The sequence below is a fragment of the Ruditapes philippinarum genome, unplaced genomic scaffold (assembly GCF_026571515.1).
Source record: "Ruditapes philippinarum isolate M1 unplaced genomic scaffold, ASM2657151v2 ctg1169_1_1_1_1, whole genome shotgun sequence".
Taxonomy (NCBI): Eukaryota; Metazoa; Mollusca; class Bivalvia; order Venerida; family Veneridae; genus Ruditapes; species Ruditapes philippinarum.
The window spans coordinates 209,384-224,005 of NW_026859164.1; the positions used below are offsets into that span (position 1 = coordinate 209,384).

At 33.2% G+C, this 14,622-nt stretch overlaps 1 protein-coding gene and 1 long non-coding RNA gene across 2 annotated transcripts; both read right to left on the minus strand.

The window, feature by feature from the left end:
• Positions 1-2,983: 2,983 nt before the first annotated feature.
• LOC132755502 (uncharacterized) lies at positions 2,984-4,040 on the minus strand. Its single transcript, XR_009629221.1, has 3 exons — positions 3,916-4,040; positions 3,411-3,523; positions 2,984-3,093 (listed from the first exon to the last, which is right to left on the minus strand). It is a non-coding gene; the product is annotated as an uncharacterized LOC132755502 (long non-coding RNA).
• Positions 4,041-4,767: 727 nt separating this feature from the next.
• On the minus strand, positions 4,768-14,469 carry LOC132755505 (sushi, von Willebrand factor type A, EGF and pentraxin domain-containing protein 1-like). Its single transcript, XM_060746385.1, has 3 exons — positions 14,313-14,469; positions 13,854-14,057; positions 4,768-6,224 (listed from the first exon to the last, which is right to left on the minus strand). Exons 1-3 carry the CDS (start codon positions 14,395-14,397, stop codon positions 4,768-4,770), a joined length of 1,746 nt encoding a protein of 581 aa, XP_060602368.1. The 5' UTR covers positions 14,398-14,469.
• Positions 14,470-14,622: the final 153 nt, after the last annotated feature.

Here is a 14,622-nt window from a genome sequence, read left to right on the forward strand (position 1 = left end):
TTATGTTTGTTTGTTTGTTTCATTTTACGCCTTTTCCCAACAGCATTTCAGTCATATAGGCGGATAGTTTCCTAATCTATATGACTGAAATACTGTTTTGAAAAGGCGTTAAATGAAACAAACAAACATAAAAACACGTTCCCTGTTGTCACAATATGAAACCCCTGGAAAAAGTAACCAATGAACGAGCATCTAAATATGATATTTCTGTCGCTTTCCCTTTCTCTTCCGTCACAATAAGTAAACCCCAGCAAAAATGAGCCAATCAATGGGCATTTTATGTTTGACTATGAAACAAAAGAGAAAGAACATCAAAACACTCAGCAATCAGATTAATACCCGGGGGCTGCGCCCCCTCGTACAAATCAGATAGCCTCGTGTTTCGATGCTCTTTCTATTGCTAATTGTACAAAACGGTAAGAGTTCTATTGTATTAAATGAACTTATGTTCAAGGATGAGTACAGGGAAACATATATACATGTATGACTGTTGCTCAATTTAAAATTCTGTTTTTTTGTTTTTGTTTTTTTTTTTATCTTTTTTTGTTGTTGTTGTTTTTTGTTAGTTTTTTATTTTTTTAATCCATGAAAATTGCTCGGCTATTTCCGTAAAACTTCGGATACTAGTAATTGTAATCGGAATGTTACGCCGCCTGAATGAACATGTGCTGTTAAATACAACGTAAGGGTGTTAACTCTAGGATAGGGACGATTTAAGGGCACCCGACGATCGATAATCAATTTTACTGTTAGTAATGGTGATAACAAGAGAGAGATAACAACAAACCAACAATCTTATCAGAGTAGAGTTTAATCAATACAAGAATTCACGTTTGGTGTAAATAAAGTTAACTTAATTATCAATTAGCTTGCTTCCGCCGCACTCGTATCAATCAGTGTCTTTAAAAGTTAAACACCTGATAGTTTAACCCACAACAAAGTGCTATTTTTAAAAATGTCGGCTACCGAGTGTCGCTATGCGTGTACTAGTATTTCACAATTAAATCTAACTGAAGGCCTTTAGAAAATAAAAAGATTTTTTTTTAAAGAACAAAATATATTCAAACAAAAGACAAATTAAATAGAAAAGGGAGAAAAACAATTACAACAACATCATCCTTACAACATGACAGGGCGTAGGGTTCGAACCTATGAGTTCAAATCATGAAAAGTTGTAGTGATGTTGATTAACCACCTGAGCCATTACGATGGTACACATTCGTCTTAGAATTAAACTATAAGTATTATAGATGAAATGAACAGGAACAAACCTATCTATAATTCTTCTAAAAGAACAAATAAATGCCTCACACGAAATAAACCGTATTGGAATGGAGATTCACAAGCATTTTGGAGTGATATGCGCGTCAAAGAACGTAAATTCCTTACGTATTCGGGAAATAAACGCCAACGTCAACAGAATACAACGCCCGAGACATTTTTGACAAATTGTACCACAGCAAATTGAAGAAATTTCTACAAGAAACCCACTGAGTTTTAGTGTAAAAAAAGAAAAGAGAAACTTTTAAAATTCATAAATTCTGTTCTAATCAAAGTTTATTAGTTTAAATTTTTCAAACTAGTAAGAGGTAAAAATTCTGATTATTTTTATTTGTCTTATTTAAATATGTGTTGATGAGGTATATGATAAAGCTGAGGTTGACTCATAAAGCTTGATTAATCAGGCATGCACTTTATCAAAAATAAATCAATGTCATGACATTTATACCTTTTTCCATTGATATGTAAGGAAACATGTTCGCGCTGCAGCCATTATACAATACAGTTTTACTTCTGAAGTTTAAAAGAATATCGATGTTTTGCTCGGTGTATCTGTTTGTATTCCTTTCTTGTTAGTCTTCATATATACACAGAACTATTACTATATTTGAATCACAACAAGTTGTTGAACTCCTATTGCTAACTGGTACCGTTTATCTTTGTTTTAAATTCACGATTATATCTAGCGTAATTCATGCACAAAATATAAAAATACAATATCTGAACACCTTTTGAGTTATATAAAGTAATAAGGTAAATAAAAAAAACTTATTAATTCTTTTCTGTGTCATTCGAAGAAAACAATCATTGTTTAAAGATAAATATCTAAACCTAAATGTGACGAGCAAATTTATGTTTGTCAATCAAAATTAAATATAACACAATTGAATCAATTGCTTGTTTTCAATAGAAAGGTGCATCGAACGTTTTTACATCGAACGTTTTTACTTAAAATTGTTTATTAATTTTCATAGAAATCTGCTATAATGCATTCGTACCGATTATACTTTACATTTGTATGTAACACGTGTATTTAAAAAAAAATCAGATTTTTTCACTATCAGTATATTCACACGTATACGTACAATATATTTCCAGAATCTATAATTTTTTTCTCCACTTTATCCTAAAATAATTATATATTAGATAGTTTCCTTTGTATATCTGGGAAGAGCAGCCATATAATTTTGGAATACAACAAAATATGTACTGATATCGTTACAAAATGTTTAATATTACCCATGAAATATAGTTCCATATCAGTCAAATATATTTTATATTTAAAAAAAAAATTGAAATATAAATATGAAAGTGGGCGGAGTCAAAACTCATATTTATTTTAAGCGACTTCTTTCGTCATTTTGTTTGAAACATCTGATAAATACAAAATAGCGTTTTGTTGAACTTTCGTTTGAAAACTATCTAGAATGATAGTCCCGGCTCGTGAAAATATGTGGCATTTTATCATGTTTCTTGAAAATATATTCCATATTTCACTCAAACGAAAAAATATCCTCTTAATATAAAAAAACAATAAAAGTATACATTAAATGGTATTAATATTTTATAACGGAACAGAAATACAATCGGATGTTTATGTTAATGTTGTAAGAGATATGGCAACTGCTTGATAAACAAGTAGTACAAATTCTTATTAGGTGCATTGTCTTTCGTGTGAAATATTTAAAGTCCAGGATGATCTTTCCAGGGTCGAGATTTCTAGAAAATCGAAGTTATTACTATTACGAAGTACAAGGAACCGTAGTGTTGTTATATAAGCAGCAAAACATCATGACAAAGTTGACACTGCACCTGTAATGTAATATAGGTAATAGTATAACTATCATGTTAGCGGACTATCATTTTGATTATTATTATTTTCATTTTGACAAAAAACATAAAAATTATATCAAAATGTTTATAAAACAAAATATAATTAGAATTTTCTATCATAAAAAACTTAACTTTTCAATATCAAATATTTTTTCTTTGGATTTGTTACTTGTACTGTGATTTTATTTTGAGATTTATTTCCTTTCATGATATTTACTTCTCTTCCATTTTCAGTAATTCATATAATATTAATATTACATTGTAAATTATAAAATACAAAGATTCCAACTGAATACCTGTTTCTGTATTAACAATATTTAATTCTTCATAGTCGGCATCAGGTGCCGCACGGTCCACCGCTAAGTTATCATAGTTTGAATTATCTTTGCTCCTTCTAGCAGCAATACGCCTACGTTACAAAATATATGGCTTTTATTGTAAATCCTTTTCATGTAAAACGAAAAGAAATTTGAAGAAGTTCTTTTGATTGTTGTGAAATACGATTGTTTTGATTTACCCTTTTGGGCAAATAATTCACCGCCAATGCTATACATCAATTACTAAAAGTTGATTGTTTACCTATGCATTTGATATTGAATTACTTCCCTCCCATGCAAAAAATGGCTAAATTTGTTCAAAATGTAAGTAGGTTCGTGTCTTCCAAAAACAGAAAGAAATATATATATATATGAATAACAATTATATTATAGTATACACATTATCACTTGATAACCTTTTCATTTAACAGTTACAAGACAATTATGACATTACAGTCTTAAGCAAAATGCTAAATTGTTATACCTTCTCCAACAAATTAAAAAGGTGGTAATACACGCTAGTACAATGACAATACTAACGACTCCAGAAACCATTCCAATCACCATAGTGTTACGTGTTGTGTATTGCCGTTCGTTTTGCTCCTTGACCTTTTCTGTAAAAAAGGTTTATTATACTTTCAAATATAACAATAGAAAACTGTGAATGGTATCAGTCATTGTTTTATAAAGATGCTTGGTAACTTGAACGGATACTAGTGTTAGAATAATTCGACAATGCAAAAATTCACAGTGGTGTCATACCGACGCCAAGCCAATTCAACCCTATCATATTGTTTGACACATACTTATATTTGTGTGTTATATAAAACCGAAAATAAATAGAAACATCTTTCTGTATTAGTATATCAATTTATAATGGATGACAATATTATTACACACATGCAAATATTGTCTACACTACATATTCATATCTATAATGATCTGGTTCACAAAGCTTTAAACATTTAGTTCTGCTTTTACCATTTTATTTGATAAATTCATTATATTTTACCCTTTGAGAGATAAACAATAAAAGAAATAACAATAATTCTATATAATAATTATAAAATGATACACAATAACCATGCATGTCTGGGGCTGAATTGTTGCTATATTTACATTTCTGTCATGTTTGGGGCGAATTTTTTGTGTCTTGAATTGACGCTATTTTAAACGAGGGTAGACTGTTGTAGAGTTGAATAGTTTCAGAACGCTTTGATATACATGTATATGATAAATTAACAGTAAGTCAATGAATGAGTTTGACATAATGATACTGTGTGAAGAACATGGCCTGTCCTACAATATCACTTCAAAACTAAGAATAATTTTACATTCATGTAAAACATTTCATCAGAATATCTAGAGCAAAGAAGGAATAATCATGTTTATATTTACCACAAATAGGTATATTTTCAATCCAAGGTCCGCCCTCTGAACACATGTTCTCTCTTGTTTTGTTTTGGCAAGAATACTTTAATAAATTACACACAAAAAGCAGTGTAGAGTTATATGAAAATTCTCTTTCCCATAAGATTTGTGTTGTGTTTGATTGCATGAAGTGTCCACAGGATGTGACCTCTGGCTTTGTACATGCTACAGGCACGCATAAAGAATTTATTCCAGTCAAGTTTCCGGTTGCAGTACACATTCTAGTTGCTGTCCCAACTGTTAAATTATATCCAATTTGACATTGAAAAAATATTTTTGCATTGTATACAATCCTACTTTGCGTACGCACAATACCTTTTTCATCCAAATAAGTCAAATTTAATGCCGATATAGGTTTTGGACAAACTATTTTCTCGCAAATGGGAGTTTCCCCACTCCAAACATTTGCCATTATGCATGTTCTATATGGGTCTGTTCTAAGTTCATAACCTTTATTGCAATGCACAAATACCTTTTCTTTATATGTAAAGGTTGTAAGTGCAGAAATTCTAGATTGATTTAATTGATATCCACCATTGGCAATTGAATGGGGAATTTTGCATATGATCTGGGTACAATTAGGTTTTTCGCCTGACCATGTCCCCGTTTCAGTACACTCTAACATGGTATTTCCGGCTTTAAAAAAGCCTTCCTGACACGAAACGTAGATCGATGTACCATAAGGCACTGGGTTTCCTGCGTACGAATGGTTACCGGAATTACTTACAACTAGATAACTACCGTTTTCGATATGCTTTGGTTTCTCACATTTTATAAGTTTACATCCAAAATCTATTCCAATGGACCTTATTCCCCTAACGTTACATGTAATGTAATTTTTGTCCGAAGAAGAATAATATCCTTTCTTACACATAAGCAAAAGCTTCTGTCCAATTCGAAATTTATAAGATGAAGTGTCAGAACCATTTGGAAAGACGTATTTGCCATTGGACTTGATGTTTGGAGGTTGGCATGATGCATCAACACATTTTGGAGCAGTAATCGGCCAGTAAACAAGTAATTTACAAGCTATGAAATGATTCCCTAGTAGCATAAAGCCTTGATCGCAATGTGCTGTTAATATTTCGTTCACTGCTTTATCTCCGTCGTTGAATGGTAACCCTTTACTATCAGTATAATAACCATTAACGAGATGTCCTGGATATGGACAACCTCTACATCTTGGTATTGCCTTATCACTCCATTTGTAATATGATCTACAATATACGCTTTCAGGACCTTCTAATGTAAAGCCTGGTTCACATGAAAAACTGAGAACACGTCCAACCAGAAATGTTGACTGACTTGGATGCATCGTTAAATAATTTATTGATTGGTAGATATAGGCATCACAGCTATTATCTGGAATAAAAGAAAAAATCCCATAAGAATTTAAATGTTAAATATATGTGAAGATACTGTATTATAGTATTATAAGATTATGAATTGAAGTTACCATTTTTATACAGTTCTAGCAAATCTTACACTAATGGTGTGAGCTCTTTTGTATACTGAGATATTCAGACTTTACACTTACAATTCAATTAAGATAAAATATTATATAATGACCCAGTTGTTCAGATTCATTGTACAATATCTTACAGTGAATTAATTGCTAAAATATTGAAGGACGGCTAACTTCTTTTTAAAGTTTGAATATTATTGTTAAGGAGTCCTGTTGGCTCAAACAAATATTTCTGTCGCTTTCCGTTTTTCTGCCGTCACAATAAGTGAATAAAATAGAGAAAATAAGAATCCCTTAAGCAAGCCCAACACGACACGACAAATGTTGCATGCTCATGCTCGGTTTGATTGAGCCTGTTCATGGACGGTACTGGAAAGTGTAAACTACCGTCCACGCACCCTAGCATCGGTTTAAGCAGAATTCAACATTTAACATGAACTGGTACAATTTTGAGTTTTGAATCATCCGCAGATGTGTTCATATGGCGGTAATCATGGAACCTTCAATGTGACACAAATGTGCCTGTAAGAATTATAGTTCTTAATTGTAAATTTATTTTATTATTATCACATAATTTTCATAGTTTGATTTTTCCGATAGTATTTACTATTAAAGACATTGTTTGACTCTTTCAATTAAACATAGCTTCACTTTTTCCGCCAACGTAACGTCTTATTTTGTTTCCCGTAAAAAGACGTCATTAAATTGTTTTACGGTGACGTCATTAATAGTTACTTTGATTTGTTGTTTTGCCTTGGGCGGAAGTGCTTAAAATTGTTGATGTATTTTGTTTATTGATGTTTTCCAATGGAAAGTAGATCATAATCGGTAAGCTAGTAATTTATTATGTATGAATGTCAGTAGTAAATTCAATCTTTTTTAAAAGGGTGATGATCTTTGCAATATTTTGCCGTGAATTAAATTATAAACAAAATTATTTGCGGTAATATAAAATAACATTATTATTTGCATAGATTTAAGTCTATAATTGTTTTAAGGTAATATCGTATATTTATGATTTGTATCAACATTATTATTTAAGACAATTTATTGTATTTTATTTTAAATGCGTTGTAATCAGTATTTAGTTTGTTTATTTATTAATTTCAGAGAAAAGCATTGTTGTATCACATTGATATTATTCCATGATGAATAAAGAAAAGTGTTAAAATCTTATCTGCGTATTCTTGACTATTTTTAACGGAAACATCTACAATTCTCGATTTTACAATTCTCGATTTTACAATTCTCGATTTTACTGTGACGAAAATGCCGTCAACAAATAGTGCGGAAACTTTCAATCAGGAGTTTGTCAGTTTGAAGAGATCAAGAAGTGCAAATGGCGCTCAACTGACGAAACTATATAATGAACTTGAAAAGAGCATGATGTTCTACGATAATATTGAAGAGGTTAAACTACTGAAAAATAAATTATGTGAACGCTTTGAACATTTTAAATCAGTGCATTTACAATGTTTAGATTTGTGCGCGCAACCGGAAGTTTTTGCAGACTTGGAAGCGAGCTTTGAGAGCTGTTTAAAGAACTTTGAAGAATTCAGGGAAATATTTTCTCAGTGGATCGCGGGAGCTATTGGACCGCATGATGGAGAAAATATTCCTGTAGAAAATGACGCAGAGTCAAATGTCAGCCATGAAAGTTCACGTACTTCAGTCTCGTGGCGCCGGAAATTACAAAGTGCTAGAGAAAAGCGTTTAATTGCAGAACACAAATTAAAACAACTTAAAAAGAAACAAGAACTTGAACGAGCTCGCCGGGATCTTGAAATGAAACAACAGTTGTTAGATCAGCAGTCGGAATTAGAAGAAGCAGAGATCAAAGAAATGTTGTGGTTAGAAACAACACATGAAGAAACCGGGGTCATATCTAACAATCAAAATGCTCAGCCTGACGTACAAAATAATATGACTAATCATATTCAGGTGAACAACCGTACAGATTCTGTGAGAAATATAACTTTGACACAGCCCAGACCGGAAATGAACAGATCGTGTATACCGTAAGTTGACAGTGAGACATCGAACATAGACAGATCATTTCAAAGATTGGCGTCAGCACTCCATGAAGGATTCAACTTACCAAAGCCTATATTGATTATTGACATTTGATGGGACATTGAAAGCAGAATAAGTGACAATACTTTAAAGCTAAGTTATCTCATTCAGTATTGCACAGGTAAGGCAAAATCTAGTATAGAAGATTGTGTTTTGTTAGAACCGGAAGAAGATTATAAACGTGCTAGGTCAATCTTATTGTCTAGATTTATCTAGACAGACCACATTTAATTGCAAGGTCTTACATTGATAACTTGGTAAATGGTGCTCAGATTAAAGCGTCCAATGTTGAAAGGCTATCTAAATTATCTTTAGAGATGCAGAAATGTGAAATTACACTTTCTCTGTTAGGATTTTCCTCTGATATTGATAAAACAGAAAATTTAAGATACATTGTTAGGCGGCTCCCAACACATGTAAGAGTAAAATGGGTAGAAGTAGCACATTATATAAATGAGTCAGGTAGAGTGCCGCGCTTTTCAGATTTGTCTAAATTTGTAGACGAAAAATCACGTATCGCTAACTCCATGTATAGCTATGATCTTTGTAAAAACAATGATTTTATCAAGAAAGAAACCAGAAACAGTTCTGGCAAATATTACAGTAATGATAGACCAAAGGTTACTACTCTGAGTACACATACTGAAGACAACGGTCATGAAAGTAGTAAATGCATTTGTTGTTCAGGTAACTGTGCACAGTTATCATTGTGTAACGAGTTCAAGTCAATGAGTCTCAATGGTCGTTATAAACTGGTAAGATCACTTAAATTGTGACTAATTGTAATGTAAAACACCACATTTTGTTACATAGTTGGGTAAAACCCGATAATGGCCACACAGCAGTGCAGTCGTCGTGTAACTGTGCAGCAACAGAAGGTTCTACTGTAAAAAAATGTCTGGGTATTATTCCTGTAATAGTTAGGGGTGGGGACGGTAGTTCTTGTCAGACATACGCCCTGTTAGATGATGGGGCCGATAAAACCTTATGTGATGAAAGATTGTTACGGACCCTGAATATAACCAGTAAGCCCGTCACATTCCGGATGTCTACGGCAAACTCACGTGAAGGTATTACACATGGTCAGGAGGCCGACTTAGATATTCAACCTATCGATGGAAGTGAAAGTATTACCCTAAGAAAAGTCTGGTCAGTAAAGTCATTACCGATATCAACTCAATCTGCAGCTGAATATGCAGATATCCGAAACTTACCGTACTTATCCGGTATAAATATTCCAGATATAGACACTAATGACGTTATGATGTTAATAGGGACGGATTCACCTATTGCACATATACCGCTAGAAGTGAAATTCGGAAATAGCGATGAACCGTACGCGATACGCACTCGTCTTGGATGGGCTATACGCGGTTCAGTTCCAACTACGCAAGAATCCAACGATATTAATATAAATTTCTTTGAGTCACGTGACATGTTGTTACAGCAACAAATTGAGCGTTTGTGGACAACTGACTTTAATGATAAATCACAACAAGTGAAGAGTTGCATGTCTGTAGAAGATAAAAATGTTAAGAAATCCATGGAATCAACTTTAACTCGAGAGGATGGTCATTACAAGATTGGCCTCCCTTGGCGTGATGGAAATTCATCATTCGTAAATAATATACCGCTTGCTCAAGCCAGATTACAGCAGTTGAAGCGCAAGTTGTCAAGCGACAATAATTTGCATGATATGTACAGAACTACTGTAAATGGTTACACTGCGAATGGATATTCATCAGATGTAGGTCACATGATACCAGAGAAAAAGCGTGTTTGGTATATGCCGCATTATCCCGTAATAAATGTATACAACGCTTCTGTAACAGACAAATTAAATGTTTGGCTGCATGGACCAACATGTCTTAGTAAAGGTAGGGAGCACTGGCCTAAGTATTCAGGTAATATTATCCCGGAGGTGAAAAAAGATGATGTTGAGATTAAAAGAGAAATTGCTGTTAACGTTACCACTTGTGACACTATTGGGAATATTAATTGAATACTACTCTGATTGGTTCACACTTAAACGTCCAGTGGCATGGTTTTTGAGAGACAAGGATTATTGCAAACAGCGATATCTGCATCACAATGTAGTGGTTGAAAAGGGTAATCTCACCTTGACTGACCTAAAGACATCTTCTAGCGCAGTTGTGAAATACGTTCAGACGGAATGCTTTGCCGATGAGTTAATAAACTTGCAAAAAGGAACAAATGTTAAAGGTGAATGTCCGATAGCTTCATTAAATCCTATACTTAAAGATGGTTTAATACGTACAAAAGGACGCATTATTTACCATGATGAAACCAAATGTCCAATCATTCTACCGTAACGGCATCATTTAACTACTTTAATGATACGTTTTTACCACGAGAGTCAAGGTCACGTCGGAGTACAACAACTTTTAGCAGCTACACGAACAAGATACTGGATAATAAATGGACATAGCGCTGTCAAACGGGAAGTAAGGAATTGTGTACCATGTAAACGCAAGAACAATCCGCTTTGTAAGCAACAAATGGGACCGTTACTTGATGAGCAAATCACACCAGATAAACCACCGTTTGCATTTATCGGCATAGACTTTTTTGGTCCTTTGATGGTTAAATCAGGAAAGTCGAAAGTAAAGAGGTATGGGTGTATTTTTTCTTGTTAAACATCAAGGGCCGTCCATTTAGAACTTACTCATAGTTTGAGTACAGATTCGTTTATCGCCGCATTTCAACGATTTATTAACCGGAGAGGTCTACCGGAAAAGGTATATAGTGACAACGGAACCAATCTCGTTATTGGAGATTGTGAATTGCGAAAGTCCATACGAGAATGGAATCAATCCGAAATTGGTCAATTCATGTTGCAGCGGGAAATCGAATGGAACTTTAACCCTCCGTCAGCTAGTCACATTGGCGGTATATGGGAACGGATGATACGATCGACACGTGCAATTTTGAGATCGTTAGTCAAAGAGCAGCTTCTGTCAGATGAACAACTTCTTACTGTTGTAACAGAGGTTGAAAAAATACTAAATGATAGACCCATTACCCGAGTAAGCGATGACCCAAAAGACCCCCCAGCTTTAACTCCAAGCATGATTTTATAACTAAAGTCCAATACATGTATTCCACGTGGCATTTTTAGAAAAGAAGATACATATGCAAAGAGAAGGTGGAGACAGGCTCAGTATCTTGCTGATATATTCTGGAAGCGATGGATTCGGGAATATATACCTACCCTACAATCTCGACAAAAATGGCTGAGACCACAAAGAGATATCCGTGAGGGCGATATTGTACTCGTGGCTCAGGAAAACAAACCAAGGGGGCAGTGGCCGTTGGGCAGGGTTGTAACTATATTGTGGATCGGGACGGGCATACACGAAGCTGTGTGGTCAAAACTAGTGTGTCATAATTCATAAGACCAATAACTAAACTTTGCCTACTAGAATGTTCTATTTCAATCGTAAACCTATACATTACAATAAGCTATTGTTTGTGTAAGATGAAATCGTAACGTTTCATGGTGGGGAGTGTAAGAATTATAGTTCTTAATTGTAAATTTATTTTATTATAATCACATAATTTTCATAGTTTGATTTTTCCGATAGTATTTACTATTAAAGACATTGTTTGACTCTTTCAATTAAACATAGCTTCACTTTTTCCGCCAACGTAACGTCTTATTTTGTTTCCCGTAAAAAGACGTCATTAAATTGTTTTACGGTAACGTCATTAACAGTTACTTTGATTTGTTGTTTTGCCTTGGGCGGAAGTGCTTAAAATTTTTTATGTATTTTGTTTATTGATGTTTTCCAATGGAAAGAAGATCATAATCGGTAAGCTAGTAATTTATTATGTATGAATTTCAGTAGTAAATTCAATCTTTTTTAAATGATGATGAATATTTTGCCGTGAATTAAATTATAAACAAAATTATTTGCGGTAATATAAAATAACATTATCATTTGCATAGATTTAAGTCTGTAATTGTTTTAAGGTGATATCGTATATTTATGATTTGCATTAACATTATTATTTTAGACAATTTATTGTATTTTATTTTAAATGCGTTGTAATCAGTATTTAGTTTGTTTATTTATTTATTTCAGAGAATCGCATTGTTGTATCACATTGATATTATTCCATGATGAATAAAGAAAAGTGTTGAAATCTTATCTGCGCATTCTTGACTATTTTTAACGGAAAACATCTACAGTGCCAGTACATGAAAAGCGGCATAAGGTCCCCAAGTAAAACAATGCGTGTGCCCTAAACGAGAAAACAATTGGCGGAACTAAATAAAATGGAATTTTGAAAGGGGATCAGAGGTTATGAAGCCTGCATACTAGTATCACAGATAAGACGTCAAAAGACAAATTTAAAAAGCAGGCCACATATCCTAAGGTTGATTCAAAAGTTCAATACTCAAGTGAACCCCAGCAAATATGAGCCAATTAATAGGCATGCGTTGGAGTGCGGGAACTAACACTCCAGATAACGAACTGTGACACAATTTCAACAGAATGGTCCCCAAACTATGATACAATAACAAGATAATACCCCCTGAGATTAATTAGTTGTATCGTTAATTGCATAGGCACTCGCTTGCCCTTGCTATGACCTACTAGTCAACTCTCAATAAGTGGCTTCCACAGCAAATATGGCATATGTCCAAAAAATAAAACATGATTTTACAAACATTGTGGAATAAAAATGGAAAGACAAGTACAACTTATAAATAGCTTTATCATGTAGAAAATTATGGAATCGTAACACTGCTCTTTACAGTTTTCAAAAATGACTGGCAATCACTGTTTTTAAGCAGGCTTGCCAAATACTTCTCATGACTTTGGACGTGATGAAGGTCTTGTCAAATAAGGATCAAGTACGGTCAAGTCTACATGTAAAATGCACATTGATCACTAATAACTAGCAAAATATGCTGACGTTGCGCAAAGAAAACACAGGTAAATTAATTCTTAAAGTATATGTTTGCACAAGCAGAAACTGCATAAAATGAAATAAATCACTCTAAATAGTAAATAAAGTTGGAAATTTGAATAGTTCAATGTCCTGTAAAAGCGGTTTTTAATTTCTATTGCTGAGCTGTATTTGCGCGCTTGTTCACCAGTTGAATTTTTGGGAATTTCTTCTTGAATGGAAGATAATCGACCAGCTAGATTTACTGGAATGTAAAATACTGTGGCATGGGATTATTTTTAGGTCTTTAGTTAAAGTAAAAACCTAAAGCAATTTAACTCTACGCTATGTTACAAAATTTTACCACATCTTTTAACAAAAAACAAATTTAAACATTTTGTTCCCTAACGAAAATGTTGAACATTACAGACACTTTAGTTGCCAAAGTTAGCGTGCTTTTTTTTAACAAATGGACCATTATGTCGATCTAATTGGGCCATTATGCCAATTTATCATAAAATATTAAACTGTCTTACTTTGACTTATTAAATGGCAAGGCGTAGTTCCATTATATGTTCCATCTTCCTGGCATCGCAGGATAACATAACTATCATAATTTGACGCATTCCATAATTCGATTATACTTCCTATCTTAATGAATGTGCCGAAATTACTCAACTGTCCATCTACAAACCTTCCATAGCATGACGTTTTAAGAAAAAAAAGTGGACATCCGATCGCTGAAATATGTAAAACATAAAAGAAAATATAAAAGCTTATCTCATATGTAACTCTATCAAACACATTTATTGTAGGAGTTATATTCATATTGAATTAAGATAATCAATCGGAATGAAGATGTCAATTGAATATAATTTTAATAATTCGGAAAAATGGAGTTCAACTTTTCTTTATTATTTCAACGATATTGCTTTCTTAGTTTTAACGAATTAATGTTAGTTTTATTTGTCTATATACATGAATACTTAGGTTACCTTGTTGTTGGGTCTGCGCTACTTCTATTTCTAGTATTAACGTGTAAATGAAGAGAATCAGTTGTAACAGACGAAATGAACCCATTTCCTACTTTCACATCTGAAAAGCAAGAAAGTCATTTCCAAATAAATGTTTTAAACACCTTAAATGTCACGAAAATTCTTTTTATAGTTTGCCATCATTAATATCGATATATTTCCTCTTTCGCATCATTTCATTCAAATTCTAAATATTTGATAATGATCTTTTAGGATCTTTCATCGTTGGCAAGAATATTGAAATTGAATACGTTATTTTCAAAGATATGCA